Source organism: Calonectris borealis, chromosome 1, assembly GCF_964195595.1.
Source record: "Calonectris borealis chromosome 1, bCalBor7.hap1.2, whole genome shotgun sequence".
Taxonomy (NCBI): domain Eukaryota; kingdom Metazoa; phylum Chordata; class Aves; order Procellariiformes; family Procellariidae; genus Calonectris; species Calonectris borealis.
In genome coordinates this window covers 45,095,141-45,119,912 of record NC_134312.1, presented here as the reverse complement: position 1 = coordinate 45,119,912, position 24,772 = coordinate 45,095,141, and the positions used below count along the sequence as shown (strand labels likewise).

At 41.7% G+C, this 24,772-nt stretch overlaps 1 protein-coding gene across 1 annotated transcript in view; it reads left to right on the top strand.

Moving 5' to 3' along the window:
* Window positions 1-467: 467 nt before the first annotated feature.
* The window catches only part of LIN7A (lin-7 cell polarity scaffold A), a 48,494-nt gene continuing 24,189 nt past the window's right edge, over window positions 468-24,772 (top strand). The window contains exons 1-2 of the mRNA XM_075155517.1: window positions 468-848; window positions 20,378-20,496. Coding sequence (XP_075011618.1) covers window positions 569-848; window positions 20,378-20,496 — 399 coding nt within the window. The 5' untranslated portion in view covers window positions 468-568. The remainder of the gene's footprint in view (window positions 849-20,377; window positions 20,497-24,772) is intronic.

The window sequence follows — 24,772 nt, the reverse complement described above, 5'->3', positions numbered from 1 at the left end:
TGCTTTATGAGAGGACGTTGGGTTTCTTCAGGATGGCCGGGCCGCACCCGGCAGTTAGAGAAAAGGTGATGGCCGCACTGACGGTGAGGCCGACAGTTTGGTCCAAAAGGGCCGCTACGGGACACGTCCCTTCGGCCGAGGCCCTGCACAGGGGCCCGGTACCGCCTCTCCCGGCTTCGCACGCGGATTTTCATCCCCTGCGGCCAGTCCTCGGAGCAGTGCCTCTCGCGGACACACCGCCCCCCCCGCCGCTGACCAGACCCCCAGCCTGGGGACGGGGCGGCACGGCCCGCCCCGCCGCCCCCGGCCCAGGCGAGCCCGGCCCGCCGGATCCGGCCCCCGCCCGTCCTCCCCGCCCCGCGGCGCTGCGGCGCTCCCGTCCCCACCCCTCTCGCTCCCTGCGCCGGCCGCTGCGGCATCCCCGCGGCGGCGGGACGGGCGGCGATCCGCCCCCCACCCCCGCGGACGGCCCCGACCGCCCCGGCCCCTGCGGGCCCCGGGACTCTGCCCTGAGGCGAGCGCGGTGAGGCGGGGGCCTCCCGCCAGGCCCGGTCTCGGCGGCGCAGCGATGCCGGCAGCCCGCGCCGGGCCGCGCCGGGCCGCCCTGCGCCCGCAGCATCGCGGCGCCCCGTCTGTGGCGAGCCGCCCTCTCCTGGGCACCCCCTCCGCCCCGCTCGCCTCCTCCTCCCACGGAGCCACCCTCCTCCTCCGCCCCCTCTCCTTGCCAGCCTCCTCCCCGCCCTTCCCCGCACTCCACGCCGGTGCCGGAGCCGCGCGTCACTCGGGCTCCAGCCCCGCCGCAGACATGGCGACACTGACAGCGGTCCAGCCGCTCACGCTGGACAGAGGTAAGCGCGGCTGCCGCCGCTCCCCGCCCTGCCGCCGCTCCGCGCCCGCGCCGCCCCCGCCGCCCCAGCTCCCCGAGCCCTGCTCGGGGGCCGCCGCGGCGGAGCGCGGGGTCTTCCCCCGCAGCCCCAGCGCGGCGGGGCGGCGGGCGCTGCCGCGGCGGCTCTCCCGGCCCCGCGGTGGTAGGGCCGGAGCTGCCGGCGGTGGCGGAGGGGGGTGGGGAGGCGCCCCCCCGCGGGTTTCAGGTGGGAGGCAGGAGCAGGGCTGAAATGGGGGAAATAAAACTTTGTCCGGGCAGGGGGGCGGGGGTAGGGCTGGCATCCCGCCGGCGGGAGCGCGGCGGTGCCGCAGGCGCGGGATGTGGCTCCGCGGCCAGCGCTCCGCTCCGCCGGGCGCCGGGGACGCTCCTGGATGCCGATCCTGGGTGCCGCTCCGCCGCCTCCGCCCTGCGGGGGTCCCTCTTGGGCGCCCGCCCTCGCGGCTCGGCGCCGAGGGCCCTCACGCCGCCGCCCCCGCAGGTGGCTCGGCGCGGGGTGCGCCGTGGTGGGGGCAGCGGCTCCGGCCGGCCGTTCCCGGCAGCGAGTTGGGAGCTGGCACCTCCCGCGGAGACGGTCGTTTGTTGGCAAAATGCGGCATTTTGGGGGGCTGGCGGGGAGAGGGGTGTGCGGGGAAGGCAGCAGTGACTGCAGTTTGTCTGTTCGCTGGCGTTAATGATGTTACCCTACAAAACAGCACGTCTGTGTATTCCTGTGGGCAACTACTCGGTCCGGGTAGGGAGAGCGGTTGGTGTTTTGCTAGACTTGAGACTGTGTCAATAACCTTACCGAGGTAATGTCAGAGTGTGCTGAAATCTTGAAGTTATCTTAAAATTCAACTTTTGCCTCCAGGCTGTAAAAATTGGACCTCTCTCTCGCAGTGCATTTTTGCCCGTAATAAGGCTCAGCAGAAATGTTATTAGATTTCTGTACGTTACAGAGGAGAGTAACTTACCGTTCTGATTTGTTTTGCTCCTTCGGCTCCATCGGTTAAAGAGGTCCAACAGCTTCCGATACAGCATCCTGAATTGCCAGGGTGTCCTTCTTCCTAACTTGCATCCAGAGGCTCTGAGAGGCTCCTAGCACATATAAATCTTGTACTTTTGAAAGTATGATTGAGGCCAGTGCCTTGGTTTTTTAAATGTTTTTTCCAGAGGATTAAGATGGGCTTTCGAAGCAGGAGAGCTAGCTTCTTGCTGTAAATCCTGTGCAAAAGAAACCTGATGAACTCAGTTTCAAAATGGTAAAGGAGAGGTGGGCATCTTTTCTGGAACCCAACTGAGAGCAAAACAGCCCTCAAAGTACTCTAAATACAGTTTGCTGGATGGCTTAAATCCCAACATTAGTAGAAAAGGAGAATCTAAAGTTATTTTTACTGAAGTAACAAAGTGCTAGCATGCACTTTAAATTAAACTGCTCAGAAATCCACTGTGTAATCTACAGTTTCACCCTAATACTGTTTTCAGTAAGCAGGACAAATCTATTTCCTGGCAAAGGGTTGGACAGATGGCAACCCATTAGCAAACCTGGCTTTTCAAAGGAAAGTACTACTATTTCAGAATTACACATTCCTTTTCATTACTAAAACTATGCTTTAAAAAAATACACAATACACAAAAATGCAAATTAGTCCCAATTTAAATATAAGCATCTGTTGTCTGTGTCAAGGATATGCTTAACCATTTGGCAGCAGTGCCAACATTACAGTCTCCCTGGTTGTCAGCCAGGGCTGTTATTAGTGCGAGGGAGATAAAACATCACAGAATGGTAGGATGTGACGTGCAAAAGGAAAATACAGACAAGAAGAAATAGATTTAAATGCTGCACCTGGCCTGCAGATGGCCGTTTCGTCAGAGGGATACATCTCGTCACCTATAACATGTTGCTGCTACATCAACTGAAAAGGCTGGGCTGAAGAAACCCCAGAAGCAACTAGACCAAGCCTAGTGCTTCCAGATATTTCCTCTGTAGTCTTTCTTTCACAGCCATGGAAGAAGGGAGGTGCTACATGGTGAGATTTTCCAGACTTCTGTTGCTTTTATTAAAGCAGACGTAGCTATGTTTACTGTCACTATGCTTTGCACAGCTCTACTGTGATCTGGGTGCAGCCCTGAAAAGTCTTGTACACTCATATGCACTTTGCCATGTCCCATGGAGAGCTCAGCGCATTGAGGAAATAGCAAGCGTTTCAGGAGAGGCGGCATTAATAACCTTACATTGCTGAGGGAATCGCTGCTTGGTCTCTGGCCAGGAAGTGTTCTGCATTTCCCCCTGCTAAGGGTCACCGAAATGGTAAAACATCATACATCAGAAATCTGAACTACACTCTGACGTGCTCTCCTCCTGGACAAAACATATACACTGTTTTCTAGTACGGAGATGGGAGTTTTCTTAAAGCCTGATGTAAATGGAATTCAAAACCTGTATGGTAAAATGAATTACCATTTAAAGGTGAAGGGCATGTTGTGTGTGAATGATTGAAAGCCAATTACATTCTGGAAGATTACTTCAGTCCAAAGCACAGGAATTAATTTCCTTAATTCCTGTCATCATGTGCCTTTCTACCTGCACAAATGTATGCAGGTTCCATTAGGGCTTTTTAATATGTGGAACAAGTTCACAAAATAATGGAAATTTTAATCACTTACAATTTAATCTCAAAGGCTTTTGACTGACCTTTGCGTGGTGCTCTGCTGGGAGGAGGCGAAGGAATCAGCAACTGTTTCAGGGAGGAAATGTAAAGCAATGAAGCTACGTGTGGGTACCGCGTAGGGAGCTTAAGGAGGGTGGCCGCAGTGTTTCGGAGCTTTGGGAGGGGGAAGAGCCTGCCTGCTGGGCATCTTGCAACAGCCACGTAAGTCTCCTCTGTAAAAAAATGCACCTTTCCTATCTTTATTGCAAATGTCTTACATCCTGAATCAATACCACCCCATCAGTAATCCCTGGTGTCCATCAGAACTAACTGGGGGAATTTTTTAGGCCGATTCAAAGCTTAAACCCTGAAGGTGTAGGGAACTATACTTTGTTCCAGGGTGAGACGGTAAGTTACAGTGCTGTCTTTCATAAAATGACACGGAAAAAAGTAAGGTTGGGATTTTTTTTTTCTTTTTCATTTTATGTTCAAGGTTATGGTTTAAGTACCATTTTCCTTTGTGAAGGGCCTGGAGCACATGTCCTCCAGCCAGCTTAGCCTCCCCGCGGTTCTCCTGTGAGTTCCTGTGTGCCACTGGTACACATTGTGAGCGCTTAGAAATGAAAGGAAGCTTGTTGTGGGTGGGATCGCTTAAAGGGTGCGTTAGGACAGTCTGATGGAAGCATTTTCTGCAAGTACCGTTACACTCCCAGAAATATTTTGGGAGGGAATAGATTTCTGTGCTTCCCTTGGCGCTCATTTTAGGAGTGGTCATATGGAGGCCTGCAAATTGAAGCAGACATCTTTCTAGCTATGCATAATAGATGTTCCACTCTTATCTGAACTTCTTTATTTTGCTAAATGTCTGGCAAATTTTTCATAAAGCTTATCTTACTTAGAATTTTACTTGTGCTTTTCCCTCCAAGATGAAAATCTGCTCTGAAAGAAAACTGACCGTGTATTTGCTCAGATTGCTGCAAAACCTAAGTCCCTGTTCCTCTCTGCATAGGATGATGAAAGTGGCATCTGTAAAAGGGCATTTTTCAAATGTTCTTCTTGTTTTTGAAGATATTATACAATTAACCTGTGCAAAGACCATCTCATGATTAAGAGCAAGGGAATATCTTTTCATGTGAAGGGGGGCTTTCAACTGTCTTTTGTTAATAATCCATGTCCTATTATGTTTTTCCTTATATAGTTACTATTCATGTCACTGATGGTTTTACTTCTTCACGTGACTGAGGATAAAAGAAGAAATTTGAATAGACTGAATATACAGTGCTGATATTTTAATCCCTGTGAAGTTTCATAACAAGGTCATAGCTATTGGCTATTGACAACCAAATTTCTCTTGCTTTCAAATATATCCTTGGAAACTGGAAAGACTTCTTGCTGTTGAGCTGTAACATGTAACTGAGCTCCACTGTTTTTTTATGAAATCAAACAAATATTTTTCCAGTGGAGTAGATGTCCCAAAACTTCCTGAAAATCCTTTATAAAGCATGACGTTCAGTGATGATAAATCGCTTGAAATCGCCATTGGCTCTATTGGAGATGGTAGACAAACTCTATCAGATGTGGTACTTGATGGCACCTGACCATTAATATACATTGTTATTTGCTAGAGTACTCCTCCTTCCTTCCTCCTCTTCTCTGCTTGTCATTTTTCTTCTCATACATTCTCATAACCTACATAAATGGGGATTTTTCCTTGTCTGTGCCCATGTGTATGTATATGGCAGAAATTGTATTGAACATAAGTTGCAGTAGACTGTGCATATATTAGTATAATGTATATTATCTTGGGAAAAAATATATAACGTACTCATCAGGAAGAGAAAATCAGATTCATAAAGTGTGAAATACAGTCCTTGACAGAGGTGCGGCATAAGGCCAGATCTTTTTCGCATGGGTTGAGCCCTGTGGAGCAGTGCTAAGTGATGTGCTGCTCCCTGCCTGGCTCCCTGTCTGTCACCGGGATGTCTTCTCTTGCTCTTCAGCCTAACGTGCTAAAATTGAAAAATACTTCTGCAAGTGCCACACGCTTTAAGTCTAACATTTCTCTGTTGGTATGCCAACTGAGGACATATAAATAACCAAATTCATTCTTCCAAGGAAAAAAAAAAGGCCTATTGTTTGTAGGAACAGAAAAAAAGTGATAATTCTGGTCACAGACTGAAATGTTTGGGTTTTTTTTTACATCAGTGTGTCAACATCTATTAGATTTTTTTTTTTAATGTATTTTTATGAAGGGATGGATTAAGGTAAGCTGCTGAATTATGGCTGATGACTGGGGACGTTTTGTGAGGAACCGTGCAGTGGAAGCGTTGGTTAGTTAGGTCTGCACTTCAGCCGTGCCTCCTGCAGCGCTGGAGCTGGAGCAGCAGAAGTACCTACCTAAATGTCATCTTTGGTTTTCATGAGCGGAATAAAAATACATGGATTGAAAAGTTAAATGCACATGTCCAGCTTAAATGTCTTTGGCCATACGGGCCTGACCTGCAGAGGTGCTGGGGCATCTGGCGGCACATGAGCTCTGTGCCAGGCTGGACGGGCCTGAGGTGGGCCGGGTGCCCGCAGGAGCGCTCCCCCTCGGCCCGCCTCGCCCTCCCAGAGCGGGCCCTGTCCTCCGCCCAGAGCAACTCACGGGGATGTGGAAATTGAGTTTTGTCAGGGCACAGCGGGTGGAAATGAATGAAAGTTCATGGTATATCGTCTTCAGCGTGCAGCAGGTGCTGCAGGACCCGGGCGCTGCCGGTTGTCAGAGAGCTGCACCTGTACACAGACAGATGGAAACATCTTCTACAAAACTTGTGGCGTCTTGTAATGTTAAGTCACCTTCGTGGAGTGTATAGGGGGAATATCTTAATTTTCCAGCCATGTTTCCTTCAGAAACACGTAACTGATAGTAAGGCGTATCTTTGCAGAAGCTGGATGTGCGGTCAGGAAATGTTGGTGAGGCACCTTTGAGAGAGCAGCCAGGCTCATGGTCGACCGATGCCTGTGCAGGGACCTTGTGTTCCTCCTGCTCTGTCAGGCTGAAAAGATTCTTTAGACATGGTAGCAGAGAAAGTAATCGTTTTAGTCTGAATCTAAATCTGAATTTATCGTGTGTAGAGCAAAGTGGTAAGCTGAGCTTGCCTGTACGTGTCCTGCTTCTGATCCTTCAAAGGATCAGCTGGGTGAAGTGGATGAAGGCTTTGACAAGCCCCAGCACAGGTGTGAAATTCACCATTTGCAACAAGTTGCAAGAGTGTTAATGATTAAAAACACAAGGGATGCTATTTTTGTATGTAGTAAATGTATACTGTCTATCTACAGATAATGTTGACAAAGAAGGATTTGTTTTATAAATAACATCCCTATGCTGGATCCTACAAACTTCAGTTTCACACTGATGTCCGAGAGACATTTGTGTAACTACAGAAAAAAAAATTAACCTCTTAATGTAATTGTAAGTAAACAATTTGCTTAATTCCATCCTATCGCTTGCGTTGGACCCCTCTGATGATGTTATCAGACAGAAACTTTTTTTAAAAATGTGACAAACTACTGAAGTCATCAGCTTTGTGCAGAGGATAATTTGTCCTTTGGGTCCCCTGTTTCAGGACACATGCATGCACATCTCTCTTAAGATAGATGACACTCATGCAAGTGCAAAAAGATATAAATACAAGCTTTTGTCTGACCTGTGTTACTCAGATACAAAATAATGTTCTTGTAGGTAATGCAATAGAATTTGAAATATGAATTATGTAAAACTGTTGATCTTAGTTACTCATTAGAAGCACAAATAATGAAAAGTTGAGGATTTAAGAGGAAACTAAGCAAAGGCAGGTAGATAGTGTTTTGAGAAGCATATAACTGTAATTTGTAAGTCTGCCTTCCGTCATGCACAGTTAATTTGTTTCACATGATGCATTTTTGACATTTTAAAAATAATACTTACTAATATGCTGTAAACTGTACATGTGTGTATAAATCCAGGAATTTTCAAAGTTAATCTCAGTCAGCTTAATCTTCTTTTGAGATATTTGCTGGAGAGTCAGCCTCTGAATGAGAAACATTCAACTGTTAATTCTCTATTCAGATGAGAAGATTTGATTCAGAAATGCACATTTACATACTAACAATATTTTCCTGAGTATTTAAACCACAAGCTCAGATCTTAGATATGTTAAATACAGAGGGAGGTGTATGTACGTATTTGAGAACTTGTTTCACCAGGGTCCAAAAAAGAGTGGTTAAATAAACCCCAGGTTTCTCAAATGTAATTCCACCAAGTTACCAGGAAATGCATACAGCTTCTCATAATGAGTTGTTACCTTAGTGCTACTTTACTAATAATTGTAAAAAAGAGAGAAAAAAATTTCATTTAGAAAACTGTGTTTCCAGAAGAGATTGGAGGAGGATTGTTCTTCATTATTTAAAAGATGGAAAAATGAAGTATCCATGAATCCACAGAGCATCAAAACATTGATTTTAATTGTTTCTGTATAAACATGGATAATTGTATAAGGAAGAGTGTTGCCCAAAATACACTCTTAATTTATTTCTTCTAAACCAAAATTAATTTTTTACTGGTTCTTTTCAATAGAAGCCCTTGTTTAATCACTAATCCTTCACATCCACTAACTCTTTAATTTTCTTTTTCAACCATGTTTTCTGAAAAAGAGTAAATCTCCTAGACCTTAAGGTATCGATCCCTCTACAGTCAGTTAAACATTGGGGAAGAATGTACTTGAAATAGATTAGTGGATGACTGTGGCCATCAGCAGCAATCCTAGCCCTCAGAAATTTATTTACCATCATCTCTTCACTTTTCAATAGATTTGGCAGCAGTGTTTTTGTCAAATGCTATTTACTGAATCAGCACAGGAGCAAAAGGATAATATAGCTGTTCTTTGTTATACAGAGCCAGACCAGGGAAACTTGAAGAGGGCATGATGGCTTTAAAATCTACGAACCAGCCTTTGGAAAAAGAGGTGGTTGTATGTCCGATCCCTGCTGTAGCCTGATAGTCTTGTAACCCAATAGTAATAGCTCTGGAGTTTCTACTGATTTATATAGCACATTTTGCTTTCTAACAGTGCAACCATGTCAAAGTATGCCAGGTATGCTCCTCATATCTTAGGTAGATATGTTGTGAAATCAGGCTGCAACCCGCAATGAGTTCCAGTTCTCCTGCTCCTATTGTCAGCATCGTTCAACATGTAGGACACCAAGCAGCAGCACTGCAAAGGTGACGGCGAGCTCTCTGTTTCTCACAGGGAGTTTCTGTTTCAAAGTTTTGTTTGTAACTTGCAGCAGCAATTCAAGATAGCCACAGCTTTCTTCTAAGATCATATTTGTTTCAAAGTTGAAAGTTAAGAGTGGTCAGTTGTTGACATCTACCAGTTGTCACCTGTACCACCTAGTTTTGCGGGGATTTTTTAACAAAGGATTTTATTTATATTGTTTTCTTCTTGCTGTTGCAGCTTTTCATATACACACTTTCAAAGAACAGGTTTTTTTCCTTTCCTTTCCTGAGAAATGACTAATATGTGGCCAGCTACCAGAGGGATTCAATCTGCAAAAAGCAATATCCTAAAATCCACTAAAATTGAAGAGAGAATATTAAGTCTCTTGTTACCTGAGCCTACAGATAAAGTCCTGTTAGGTACGTGGCTGTAACAACTGCTTTGCATCCATTGTGTTGCACAAATGCCATCTTTTCACTGATGTCTCACCGGAGTTTCAAATCACATAGAAAAACAGAAGATAAAATCATGATGCTAGACTTGAAGTGACAATTTGTATTGTCATTATGTATAGTTGCCTGTAGCCCACAGCCATCTTTCTCATGTGTCTGGTAGTAACAGAAAAAGATTAAGACTAAGATTAGCTGGAGAGATAAGAACTGAGGAGAGGCAGCAGGAGACCCTAGTAATGACATACGAGCAGAGAAGAAAGTGAGAGTTACTGCTTTGGCTCAAACACGGTGCCTGTTGTGAAGGAGAATTAACATCCCTAAGTTAACCTTACCTCCCTTTGCGAGACACCTGTTGGGGCCTTTTTTTCCCTCTTCCTGTCTTCTTCCCTGCCAACAAAAATCTCTCTGATGCAAACTAAACACACACGCTGAAAGTATCAGCGTGGGAAAGGCATGAGGTTGCCAATATGGCCAATACTTTTGTTTTGTGATGTGCACATAGGGCGCATAAATACTTGCTTTTGCTTAGGCAGGGGAGCGAGAGAATGGATTTCAGCTAAGAGAAAAGTGTGTTGTTTTTCATCCTGTTTTTCTTTGTTCAGGCAAGCTTATTCCTTGTAGTTATTTCTGGTTTCTGCTTCTCTAGCTTAGTGAAATTTTTAATTCCTTCACTGATTTTCATGTTTTTCTCTATATGCTTGTGGTTTAAAACACAAAAGCAAGTATTCTGTTAAGTAGGGTCCTTGGAGTATGTTAATGTACCAGCCTTTTTTTCTTTTAATCTGGGATCAGAACCACTAAAGTGTTTACATTTGCAGTTTCAGCAAAGTGTCCAGTGTGCTTTTATCTAGTGTTTAAAGCCGTTCTACTTCAGCACGGTGAGCTGTGTCTGCTGAGGCGGAACTGATCCTACAAGATCAAGTGATGTTGTGATCAGGAGACAGATGAGGCTGGTGAGAGTTATCAAGGCATCTCATTACAAGATATCTATGGCTACTGGAAGCAGCAGACAGCCTCCTTGCTTTCATATAGTTCAACTCGTAGGGACTTAATTCGTTAAGGCCAGGTCTGTTCACCATACTGAATTTCTCAGGGAGTTATAGCTTTGCTTCAAAGGATTTTCTTTTTGTCATTTCATAGTTTCAGGAAGTCAGATAGAACACCATTTTACATGTCCTGTGTAGGCAAATAACTGCTTTAAACACCTGTGATCTCTCTTTTTAAAAAAAATGCTTACAGAAAGACTGAGAATTAAAATAAATAACACAAAGTCTGAAACTACAAAATATCCTGCTTCCTGTAGGAAACACGGATTAATTTTTCTTATTTAAGGAATGAATATATACTTATATATTCATTATATATAATATATATTTATTGGAATACAAAATAAACTTTAAAAAAACTGTTGTCTTTTTGTATCATATTTGTAGCTGACTGTCCCTAGTCAAAAAAAGGACCAGAATAATTTCTCATCTGTTATATTCGGCAGTGAGTGGCTAGCTATAAATCATAGTTATGCTCACAAAGAGCAGGTATAATTAAGCAATCTAAAGTCAAAACTATATACAAAGGAAAAAAAAGGAATTTTACCTTCCCTTCCCTTTTCTCTACAGCTAATGCAGGGGAAATAGTTTTCAATGCTCTTCTATTCGTTGCATTTTCAGCTTTATTTTTTAATCTTTTCTCTTAAAAGATAATTTGGTAACTTGTTTTCACACCGATGCTATGTTCAATGCCTTCTATACAAAAGCAGTGGGTGCTGACAAATGTGAAGGGTTGCTGTATCTGTAATTTCTTGATTTCTCACAGATGGCAAAATCTTCTGGTGAAAATTGTCGAAATCATATTTATGCATCTCCTCATCCTGATTGCTTTAGAAATTGCAATGAAACTAATAATTTGGAAGAATAAAAGCTATATCAGTGTTTAAAAATGATTAGTTTTTAAGGTTAATTTTAAATGCCTGTCTTTGAAAATTCTGAATTGCATTATTGCTCTTCAGGCCTCGAATGAAGCCAGTGAAACTCATCTTATTGAAATGATCCTGAATTACCCATTAATTCAATCTTTACTGTTTTGTGATTTACTGTTATTCCCTTAAAAAGCAACAATGGAAATGTGACAGTACGAAGCCACTTTCTCTAAGTATCTGATGAACTCTTAATAGTTTTAGGAACTTGATAGATTGATCTGACACACACACACACAAAAGCAAACAAAATCTGAAAATTGCTGACAAAGCAGTGTGACCTACATCAGTTATGTGAAGGCTTCAAAGGAAAAAATTGAGGACTGGCTCTGTCTATGTACAGTAATGAATATGCTAAGAAGATTGACCAAAGTAAAGCGAATGTAGTTCTACCCGTTGGCCTTCATGGTAGCTTAAGGCTATGAAAATCCCTAGCTGAGGAGAAGAACAGAAATCACTAGTTAAAACTTAGGAGAGAGGGAAGCGGAGGGAGATTACTGAAGACATTGTAGACATTGTGAGGTTCAGAGAACATAGAGGAACATAGTTTTTCATATAAGGGAACCTTCTGAATGTTGCATTTGGACAAGCTAAACAGAGTATTCAGGAGCAGTATGCCTGAAATGGCAGCATTTCAGTATTTCAGGCAGAATGCCTGAAACAGCAACAGTGACTGAAGTTGCTGAAGAGATCCCTGAAGGGCTTTTGTGGTGTTGAGGATGCTGGATGGAGGCGTCTCCACACAGTTTGCTGTCTGTATTTGGATCACAGGTGGAACTGCTTTCCCTACAAATAAACTGTGTCCTTTCCATGAGTTATTTTGCAAAACGTCTCAGACCTTTGCTGTCATATTCAGGTGTTCCTGCCAAAGCTGCTGGGAAAACTCATGGTGTGTAACACTGCCTTGGGGTGTGCAACAGCTGGGTCACAGGCTCTGTGTCTGAGAAATGGAGCGAAGTAGAGAACTCGGATGCCCGTGGTGTGCCTGAGAAGCTAGAGTCAGACAGAACCTGGGTGCAGCTCAGACATATAGAAACATATAGACCTGGTCCTGTGAGTAGCCAAAAAAAAAAAAAATATGGTCCTGTGAGTAGCCAAAGAAAATGAGCCTGCCCCAGACAGTGTGGCAATGTATGTAGAAACCCATGGAGATATGCCAGTGTCATTGGGAGCAGTAGTCTCACATCAGGCAAAATGAGACAGACAGAGATATACTCAATCATATTTCATGGTTGATTTTTCTCGTATATTAAGAAGAAAAAAATCCATAAAATCATTGGTTAAGGCATTTTTAAAAGCTTTAACTAAAAAATGCATTGGCCTGACTGCTAACAACACTGTTCTTGTCAAATGTAACTGTTGTAAAGTACATTTATCTCCTGGACCACGTAGAGATAAATTTGCATGAGTCATTCACTGTATATCTGGACAGTAAGAGTGGGTTTCATCATACTGATGTAGATGTCTAATAAGTGGGATGCAGGCATTTACATCTGAGCTAATCATCTAATCTCCCTTTATAGTCAACAAAGGGAACAGGCACTCCCAGAGTATGATTCATCTTATCTAAAATAGGTCAGATGAATTGTAGCCTCAAAGTGTCTGTTTTTCCTCATCAACTGTAACGGCAGTCTAGGGTGGGTCGCTGAGCTGTCGATGTCTACATCAGAAGTGTGGTGAGTTGAAACCCTCACCACAAGACGAATCATGAGAGCTCTGTATGCTTGTGCTTTGTTATATTTGTTTGTGCATTCATAGTAATGTTTAACCACAGGAGTGTAAAGTGACACTGCAGTAAATCTGTAACTACTACTCATATAATCTAAACTAGAGTATGAAAGCACTGGTGGTATTATTCTTGTTGTAACTAACTTGAATAGACCTCACAGATACACACTATAAAGTGTTGAATAATATTGCTGTATTCTAACAGCTTAGCTCATTGCTCCCTGCACATGGAGTCTGATTTACCATGGTGAAGTAAACCTTTATGCTTACTGATTAGCATGAAATTTGGGGCAAGATAAACAGACCGACTTAAGTGGGCAAAAAAGGCTGCTCTTTGCCTCGATTTTTCTGCACTCTCCAAGTTAGATTAAATAAATATATTAAAGTAATGGAAGAGCTGTTGTATTTCAGGAGAGCACTGTGCTGATAGTAAGGAACCAAAGAGGTGAATGGAAGCGTAGTGGGCAGTCTGGTGTTTGACACCAGAGCAAGAATCGCCATGTTGTACAACACAGCGACTGACAGCAGAGCTCTAGTAATACACACATTTTCAAAAGTTACACGCTGAAAATTTTCCAAAGCTGGTGCTTTAACCATGAAGTCACATAAATAGTTTGATACAACGTACTAGGGCTACTGGCTATGAATTATGAATGAACTTTGCTAATCACCATGGAATTCTGATTGCCCAGGCATTGATCACCTGCTGTCATTTGATAGTGTTTGAAGAAGATTGCTAAATCTAATAAAGCATCCTGTGTAGGCTTTGGGAATTATGATAAAAAGTTGACAGAATAACATTAAGAATTCTGGAATGTATTCTCATGAGCTTAAAGGAATAACTAAACCTGAACAAAAGTACTGAAGGAATGAAAAACTACTGACAATTATAAGGACCTGTTATGTCATGCAAATTCTTCATTTTCAGCCTGATTAAAGGTCTTCAAGCATGACGGAACAGAGCTTGAAAATTGCCAGGATTATTACTCTGTAATGCCATAGTGAAGCTAGTGAATATTTTAGAGACCTACTGAGTATTCCTGCTGTCAGTTTGTAGTGACGTTCCACCTCCTTGAGGTAGCAAAGGGTGGTGTTTATGCAGCACGTTTACTTTTCCTAGTAACCAGCATACTAATGCAGTGAAGGTCTCCAGAATTAACAGGAATGAGGCATCGAAAGACTGCAAGAAGATGAGAAGCCTGTTCTCTAATATCACCGTATTTTGGCTTTGGGAACAACCCAACAACATGATTCTGGAGCAGTTATGAGAGTAAAGAAATACTGTGTTTCTGAGTAATTACTGTTTGAACCCAAACTAGTATTACACAGCATTTTAGCTGCTATTTAACTGCCTAGTAGTCTCTTAAGTCAAGGGGTAATATATTTATTTTAAGGACTGCAGAGCAACTCACTCGTAGACTATCACAAGAGGGGAAGATAGATACACAACAGTTTTCACATTTTGCAGTATAAAGCATGTGTTCTTTTTCAAGAGTCACTCTGGTATTGAATGGGACACATTTAGCATGCTAAAATAATTTGCTACATTTTTGCTAATAGTTTTCAACCTATCATCTGACTAAACTGAAACAAACATAAACCCTGCACAAAATCTGCCAGAGTGAAACTCCAGACTGGACAACTTGCACAGAATGCTGGAGCCTGGTCTACCCAATTTTAACAGTAATGTGAAAGAGCACCAAGTTCATACCAGCCAGAATTCTTTCTGTGGATTCATAATTTGCTTTTTAGTTGTAAAAGCTGAATTGCAAAGTATTGGAAATAGTGTTTACTTTTCAAAATATCCAGCAAATTAAACAGATCAGTCTACATTGTGCATTGCTAGATATTTGAACAAAAATCAGCAGGTGAAAACAATATATAACAGAACAAAGTGATGACTAAGCCATATGACCTTTTCTTCAACTGCACTGTGCTATATGGCTATGTATACATGATTCAACTTCATTTAGTATAGCAGGGGAATATTCCACTTGTATCACAGTATGGTATCTTGCTAGTTCTATGTTCTAGTGATTCCTCTCTTTCTTAGGGTTTGTATAGTAATCTCCTGCTTGTGTCCTACTAGCAATGCAAATGAAACTTCATTCAAATTAAAATACAGAAAGAACACTTGGAATGAGATTTTTTTTCTGAGAGTCATACTTTTCTTTTGATGAGGGCACTTGATCAAATGCATTCCATCCACCCACAGCCCCCTGCCTTCTCTATGTTTCACTGATAACGTGACCCACCACACTGAAACAGTATTATTTCCAGAAAGGCTGTGGGCAAGCATGATGATGATAACACAAAAAGGGAAGTGAATGTTAAACAGAATGGGAGAGAAAGGAATCGTGCATATATTGAGGAAATCAGAAAAGAATGGTAAAAAAAAAAAGGTGTGGTTATAGTTGGATATAATAAGGGGGGAAATAAGTGCATATTCCTTTTAAAGTGTATGCATCGTAGAATAGAGAGGAATAATTCTACCCACATCGTTACTCAAAATTCCCACTGGTTTCTGTGGGATATGAATGTGGGAATTGAGGATAGATTTCAATGACATTAGCATGAGTTTAATGTTAGTATAATGGAGTTCATATTTTGGAAAATGTTTGCGAGTAGGCAAAACAATCCTTTTCAGAAGTTGTGTTTAAAAAATATCTTTGCTTAAAGGAAGGACAAATCAGAAATAAAAAGCAAGGATATTTTAATTACATAGAATTTAGCTGGTTTTAACATAATTCCAGGAATTTTTTTTGCATATATCTATATAAATACACGCACATATTCTTTTCATCAGTTTGCACTTTCCACAAGTATGTAAGAAAATGGTATTTAAGAACAATTCCTCAGTGGTAATGTTTACAAGCAAAGCTAGTTACATTTGTAATCAAAGGAGGATTGGGGACAAGAAAAGTATCCCAGCAGAGGAGTACCAGTCCTTCTCAAACATACGACAATTCTCTAATTGACTTCAACAGGTGTGGATTCCCTGCTCTATGCTTTTTTTTCAACGTAACTTTGAAGTCTTCCTCATTGCCGGTCATATTGCTTCTTTGACCAAGCACTTACTTTAGTTTTAGCTGGAATTCACCCCGAGTGAACCATCAGCAAAAAGCCTATAGATCACTTCAGTGCTCATGCATTGATAAATTTCACTTTTTAACCTGTCCTAAAGCAATTGTTCATTCAAGTCTCCCCTTCAGAGTTATTAACGGAAGGAAATACAGCCTATTTCATGAGGTCACATTTTATACACTCGTGTTTATACATTTTTAGTCTGCTCAAAGTCTTCTGTTTTGTACAACTCTTATATTTTGCTCCTGACAAAGCATCAGGAGCTTTGGCCTGAACACATGCTTCATTTTCATTCTGTAATTTTATCCCTTGAAGCTCTGTATTATTCTATATTTTCTCTACTGTGAGCAATATCCCACAAGTCATTGCCAAATTGAGCAAGCTATGGGCCTAATTGTGACAAGAGAAAGAAGACTGCTTCTTGTTAACAGGTATGATAGGTGAATAATAAATCAAAGCAAGAACTTGGGCAACAGCATTCATTATTTTAGCATGTTGGATGAATTTGGAAGTGTGGAAAATCAGAATGCTCTTGGGATATTCTGCTTTTTCTTTACCCCCAACCACTTCTTAATCACAAAGTTAAGTAATCTAGTAGTGCCCAGTTTTGCCTATGAGACTATATACTAAACACCCATGCCAGACTTTTCAACCAGAATATGAATTTATCATTTGTGTTGTAACACTCATCACTTTAGAAGTGATTAATTATCATCTAGAGTCTGGTCCATGCCATAGGGAAATGTTTAGACCTGTACTTAACTCTTTTAGATTGATTAGTGTACCTAAAGCTATTTATGTTTCCTTCTGGATCAGAACAGATTTCTCAATCAGCACAAATTTTTCATTGAATATCGTTTATTTCAGGACCATAGCAAATGTGGGGTGATTCACAGAATTTTCAGGTGTGGTGATGAAACTTCTAAGCAACTGCAGAATAGCAACCAATCTGTCATCTGTGGCACTGACCTTCTACAAGTATACCTGGTGAGAGAGAAAGACAGTTCGAAACTTACCTGAACTGGCACCTGACTGGAAAAGACCCCAGTCTGATTTAGAAGATCTGAATAGCTATCATGTATCACATGAATTTCAGAGGCCTTATCTGATCTGTTATGGTAGGCTGTTGAAGCTTCAGAATAAATCATCTAATTGCTTTGTGCTGTCTGACATACCTGTTTGCACCAACTGGCACTAATAACTGGGGAGTGTGAGTTTAGTATTTAGCTAACTGCAAGTCTTGGGTGGCAGATACAGACTTTAAAGGAAAAATTCCACGGTAAATGATTTGATAGTTTTGTTAGAAAATCATTGTGACATTATTATTACTGAGAACATTAAAAATTGTGTTTGTCTGTTGCATCATATTTTATTTAATGCACTGCTGTTCTTTTGCACTCCATTGAAATGGTTCTTGCTAAAGAGTGTACTTACCTCTTCTTAGATCTCAAAACCATCCTCTTTGATGTATTAGCTGCCATCAGTCATATTCTTCTTTGTAGAATCTTATTTCTTCTTGGTTTTCATGGCCTTATTATTTACCAGATCTTCTCTTAGCTTTCTGATCATCACTTCAGTAAGTGCTTTAGAAGGATCTTTCTTGGAACACCTCCACATCATCTCTTCCCTTTTTATTTGCAAATACAGCTTCAACTGCTGTCTCTATACATGCAGCTCACAAACCTGCTTCATTAATCCAGACTTTCTCTTTCCCATCACACCAAGGTCTCTGTCTCTCAGATGATCCCTTTGGAATGATATTGGCTGCGGCTCTACCAGCAGGTGGTGTGGCGTGGAGAAATGGGCAGATCAGCAAAGCAAAACAGGTGCTGCTGAGGACCTACACCCACATTGTGTGCATTGTGCGGAGAGGTTATCTCCAACTAGCTGTGATCTAGTAACATGGACTGGATGCCCACTAGCAGTTGAAGCTATGCTTGGAGCAAAAGCACAGGTGCAGTCTTTGAATATGGGGTTAGGGTTAGTTTCATCTGAAAGTTCATGAGCTCCAGGACTGCTCTGCGATGCAAACTACAGCCCAGTAAGTGGAAATACCCTTCTGAAAGAAACACTGCATGCTTTCTGCCATGCTTTCTCTCAAACTTAGAGCTGTCTTTTGACAGATGCCTATAAACTTGAGAATTGTTTGGGTGTTAACCTACTATGGCACAACCTACTATGCTGACCAGTTGCCTGCCTCTTTTAATTAAATTGTAAATTCTTTGATGTCATCTTCTCTTTTCTTAACACTCATGCTGCTGGATAAGAATTATTTTCTTATAAATGCAAATATATGATTATTATTTTATTCCCATTGCAGCTCATCTACTGTCATCTCTTTTCTATTTCCAGAAAACTTCTCATGTCTTTGTTGTATAAGACATCTGGTCAGTATAGCTCAGCTACAAGCCAAGGATTGTAAGAACTGTTTCAGTTAGCATAATCTCCCAGTCACAAACAATACAATCTTTATCATTGGAAAGGAGAATTATATAAGGTTGCTTCTAGCCATTGTAGTCATTTTGGACTTGTGTGGTTGGGGGGAGGGTGTTTTTTTCTTTTTAGTGCAGTGAAAGCACAGACTTAAAATGCCTCAAGTATTGTTTTATCATTTAGTACTATGCATTCATTTCATCACTAGGATACAGACCTATTTTTAGTAGAGTGGTGTAACTGTCCAGTAGTGGCCCTGGTGGCTATGCAAAAGACGCTAGAAGATGTGAGAATGACCACACACTCAAGACAACAGCATTGCCAGGTTCAACTATATGAGCAAATTTACAGGAAGAGCTGAAAGATAGCATTAAATGACCCAGCAGGAGAAAACCCTCTATTAAGCTGTACCATCCTGAAGACTGACCAGGATGCATATTGCTTAGTTCACTTCTGTGTGTGTGTCCTGTTTTCGGCTGGGATAGGGTTAAATTTCTTCCTGGTGCTGTGTTTTGGATTTAGTATGAGGAGAATGTTGATAACACACTGATGTTTTCAGTTGTTGCTAAGTGCCTTCCTAGTCCAAGGACAGCTCCCATGCCTACTGACTGAGCTAGGTACACGAGATGGGAGGGAACATAATCAGGACAGCCAGCCCAGCTGGCTAATGGGGTATTCCATACCATGTGATGTCATGCTCAGTATATGAAGGGTAGGCGTGATCCAGGAAGTACCGATCGCTACTTGGTTATCGGTCAGCGCGGGTGGTGAGCAATTGCATTGTGCATCACTCATTTTGTATATTTTATCATTATCATTATTATTTTCCCTTTTTCTGTTCTATTAAACTGTCTTTATCTCAACCCACGAGTTTTTCTCACTCTTACCCTTCCGATTCTCTCCCCGTCCCGCTGGGGGTGGGGGCAGTGAGTGAGCGGCTGCGTGGTATTTGGCTGCCTGCCAGGTTAAACCATGACAGTGAGTCAGTGTGTCGCTTGCTTGACTAGGCTAGCCTCCATGAGACCGGCCGCTATTTTCTTGTGCCTCTGTGTCCCTAGCCATAAAGGATCATTGGGCATCTCATAGGTTGGGGGTTTTTTGTATGTATCATCTTAGTAATAACTGTGTAAATTAGGAACTAGTTGTTAAAGAGGAAAAATATTGGGAGAGTGAGGGTATGGACTGTGTTCAACTGGACCAGACTCCCGCTCACCACTCAAAATGGCTACTCACTTAAGCCCTTTGGACTGCTCTTCAGAGACACTTCAGTCTTTCCCTTGACAATAAACAGGTGCTTAAGGAGAACTCAGGCCACCAAAAATATTATTCCGTGTATTTCTGTGGGTCATACAGGTTTTGTGTGGCAGATCAGGTCTTTGGAGACCTAGACAAGAGCCTTACACATTTACTCTTCTCCAGCAGACTTCGCATTCTTCCCTAGCAGACTTTACTTGCTCTAGAAGACTTTCTTTATCAGCAGTTGATATTTAGATTTAGATTTATGAGAAGAAAAGATCAAATATTTTTCTTAGGTGTTGTCATCCTGAGGGTGCTTACATAAGGACCCAGCTTCATTCTTTCAGACTTTCTGAAAGTAGGCCCCATGCTGTTCCTGTGCTACTTTCTCTTATGCAGAAAGTAAGAAGTATTTTAGGTCTGCTAATATGGATTAGCCGCTTTGAACTGGTAGCTTTGTTCTAAAGAATGTTTGCAACTAAGACTGAACCTCTGTGTGTGTCTGTTGTACGTGGACGTGCGTGGTTTGTCCATACTTCGGGATTTGGATCTCTGAACAGCAGTGTTGTTGCCTAACTGAGGCTGGTATACCACAAGATTAATACAGTATGTGTTGGTAAAGCTGATTTTAAATTTAAAATGACCATCTGTGTGCCCCTTTTAGTCACTTATTAGTCACTGTTTATTCTGACCTCTATTCCTTTTTTTCCCCCATTCAGACGTTGCAAGAGCAATTGAGTTACTGGAGAAACTGCAAGAATCTGGAGAAGTACCAGTACACAAGCTACAGTCCCTAAAGAAGGTGCTGCAGAGTGAGTTTTGTACAGCTATCAGAGAGGTATGAAATTGAGATTTTTAGTTATTTCACAGAATAACATCCTTCTCCTGTGAAGAAAAGTATATTTGCCTTTCAGTGCTGGAGAAGCAGGAGTACCTTGTATAAAGGATGATGGATGTGAGATGTGTCTGTAGCTGCCTGCTACCATGCAGAATGCTGAAGTTACTGAAAAGCCCACACAGAAAAGTTGCATCAGCAAGGCATCAAGGCAATTAGCCTTGCTAAGGAGAAAGAGTGATTAATTAGTACTTAGTATTCCGCTCATGCTGTTTCAGGGTCTGTGCTAACCTGTACAGCACTGTGCTGGGATATGGGGACATGCCAAGTTGGGTCAGTGCAAGCTTAAATGCCTCTCCTTTGAGCGCAGGTGTGTGATAGGGATGTGCTGATAAAATCAGAATGCTGTGAGAGACAAACGGTGCAAGCACTGAAGTTAACTGAAGCCGACAGGAATCTTGCCGTTGAAGTCAGTGGCCGGGTCCCAGTGGGCCTTGCTTCACGTGTCAGAAATCCTTGTCAGATTGCTAAGATCTGTGACCATTACCCTGCCAGCCGTGGTCAGGGGCCTTCCTAAGCTCTGCCCAACTGCAAGTAAATGATGATTGTTTTCTTCTAGTCGAGCTAGAGAAGAAGCACCCCACTTCCTACATGCATACAAGCAGCATCTTTAAAGCAATTAAATTACAAATACTTCTGTTAGAAGTTTCTTAGACAGAACCCATGAGTTAATACAACATTGTGTCAGACTTCTTACCTACTAAACTGAGTGCTGTTAGCCTGCCAGAGAGAAGCAGTTCTAAATGCCCTAATGAAGACAACATCTTTTCAGCAGAAAATCTGTAAGAACTTCTGTTTATCTGTCTAGTGCCTGGAACTAATCCTCCCTCGCTGAAATCAATGGGGAATCTAATGTTCCCTCGATGGCAGCAGGACTGAACTCCTGATAACTAGGCAACAGCAGCACATTGATTGAGTGGACTGCTGGGTGGCTGGAAGGAAGAAAGAGAGGAACAGACATTAGTTTAATAAGCAAAATGCAACACACTCTTTGTTTTATGGAATATATTCTTCAATGTGAGAAACAGAGAGAGGCTTCCACTTAATTAAATGGCAGTTTTCAAGGCTTTTTAAAGGGAATAGTGTCCCATGACAATAAATAATGGCACTATATGTACCCTGAAAAGCTGATATTCTGACTAGTCCTTTCATTTAACCAACTAAATGCTTCTTTAATTGACTATAGAGCATTGAAAAGTTGTGGGCTTGGGTGTTTTTGGTTTTTTTTCAGATAGCAGAGCCTGGTACTCCAATTGTTACAGACAACTTTCAATCTTTGCAGCATCATCAGTGAAATCTTACCAAATTTATATTCATCTCTGGAAAACAGTCTTAACAGAAGCAAACACAAAGCTTGTTGAAACAGGTACAGAACCTAGGAAGTAGGAAAATGGCTTAGACAAATGCGCTCTCAGTTCAGTGAACTGAAAGCAGATTTTGACAAAATCATCTCAGTGGCACAAAAGGTCTTTATAGAGTGTTGCGTAAAGACAACCTGCACATGACAGGCTATCTAATTACTGTTAGATTCTTACAACCAAATAACAGTCACTTTAAGAAGCCTGGAACTAGTTGTTACACAAGAATTGAGTGATGATGAGAAAAGTGGGAGTTGTTTGGAACACAAGAACCTTCCTGGAGAAAGCAGTGAAGCAGACCGGGTGTGAGCAGTAGGTAGGAGTAATTGAAATGCGATGAGGAGCAGTGGCAGGCTTTGTATTAGTACGCAAATTCTGGAAGAGGCTGCTTATTATATGCATGCAGAGGTTCAGATCTGCAGTGTGGTGTATTCATTGTATAATGCAAGATCTGAGCCTAAATTCCTTTCACCAGAAAATCCAGTAAAAGAGGTTAAGGCTGACTCCTGTAGTCCTATAAACTCCATAATGGAGGAGCTTTGGACAACAAACATTTTCTTTTCTAGTCTAAGAAATTATGGACACTTAGCTGTCCAGTGAGTTTGAGTTCAAATATGTCCCAGAGAAACTCAGTATTGGGCTGAGTGCAGGTGAAAGGATCAACGATAAAATATAATGTACACACTATTGATTGAATGTGACTTGTCCCTTCTGCATGTAGGAATTCTTTAACTACAGAAGCAGGAGGTCGCTTTTATGATCAATTAGCCTTTAAAAGTATGAGATATTTTATTAGATGACATACATTCCAATCTAATGTGTAGGAATCTATTAAATGGCTGTAAAGAATTGTATTTATGGGAACTTATTTAGTAAATCAACCCACCGGTTCAAATCACCGCACTAATATCCCATAGAAATAAAATCTTTTTAAAGTGACTGAGTGAATGAAATTTAAATATAAGTACTTTGGCATTTTTCTAGGATGGTATGTCAGGAAATGGTGATTAATGGTTCTCACTTAGCTAAATATAAGTACCACCGACTGAAATATTCTGTCTGGCACTAGGCAAGAATACATATTAGCTCTGAAAATAATGGAAATAATTGAAGTATGTAATGGCCTCAGTATTTTCTTTTCACCTGAAGACCCCTAGACCAGAAAACAAGTTAACCAAAGTCTGGTCACATTAAAATTGAGTTTTGAAAAAAAAAATGTGTTTTAAAATTACTTGTTTCAAAAGCTCCCTAGCTACATGAAGATTAATTAGCCTTCTATAGCCTTGTCACCTGGCAAAAGAGGCATGAATTTTGTCCATGATACCATTAAGTCCTTTACCCTTCGTGTGGTTTTGCTGTTTATTCAAAGCTGTTGCTATGTTATAGTCTTCTGATTCCCGGTTACTGGAATAGATGAAAGGCAAGGCTGCAAAAGTGAATGCATAATTGAACTACTGAGAAGGTATATTCACGTGCAACATAAAACTAGGCAACCTGTATTGATAAAGTGACTTTAATTGTTGTAAGTCAGTAAAAAGCAAGTTATGAGAACTGTAAGAAAAGGTGAACTTCTGGTCTGGCAAGAAACCTTAAAGAGCTGTAGACACAGAAGATATAGAATAAACAATTGAGCAAAACACAGTGAATCATCAACAAGAAAATGTGGCATACCTTAGGAGATTATGGGAATTTCATTTACTGTTAACATCTGGTAATCAGTACTGAAATGCCAGGAGAGTAACGATACAGCTTGATAAACCCATGCATCTCCTGATGAGCAGAAGTTTTCTTTCAGGTTGATTTTCAAGTTTCTATTTCTTCATGTTAAATATGTAAAATTCAGGAGTATCTCGTTTTCCTCCCAGCCTTCCTTTGCTACTCCATTTTCCATTTCAAGCTTAAATCTAATGTGTGGATATTATTTAAAAGAAAATCTGACTGGTAAATACCTATGGTGAAACATTTATCAATACCAAAAGTAATCAGATCAGAAAGTCTTTATAAAAATGTGGTGGGGCAACCAGACACACAAAAATAACCGTTATTTCATTTTGTTATCTTATGACTCCCACCAAAATATTAGGTCATTGCAGAAGAGCACTTTTGCAAGAATGGGTCACTGACAATCGTTTCTTAAAAGGAGGAGCAGTCAACACAAAATACTCTACTGTTGTGTGTTTTGTATGAAATTAGTCTGTGGAACAGCATGTTGTCTTTGAAGATAGTTCAGTTTCTATTTCAGTAGTTTACAACTTTTAAACTTATGTTGTGGTTTAGCCCAGCAGGCAGCCAAACACCACACAGCCACTTGCTCACTCCTGCCCGGCCAGTGGGATGGGGGAGAGAATCGGAAAAAAGGTAAAATTTGTGGATTGAGATAAAGACAGTTTAATAGAACAGAAAAGGAAGGGAAAATACAATAATAATAATGGTAGAATATACAAAATGAGTGATGCACAATGCAATTGCTCACCACCCACTGACCGATGCCCAGCCTGGCCCCAAGCAGCAACCCTCCCCCTCCTCAACCAACCCCAAGTTTATGTACTGAGCACGATGTCATATGATATGGAATACCCCGTTGGTCAGTTGGGTCAGCTGTCCTGACTGTGCTCCCTCCCAGCTTCTTGTGCACCTGGCAGAGCATGGGAAGCCAGAAAGTCCTTGACTAGTGTAAACATTACTTAGCAACAACTAAAACGTGTGTTATCAACATTATTCTCATACGAAATCCAAAACACAGCACTATGCCAGCTACTAGGAAGAAAATTAACTCTATCCCAGCCGAAACTAGGACAACGTACTATAAAATTACCTTGTGGACAGAGCATCCTGGACATTTAAAGACCACTAGTGACTTA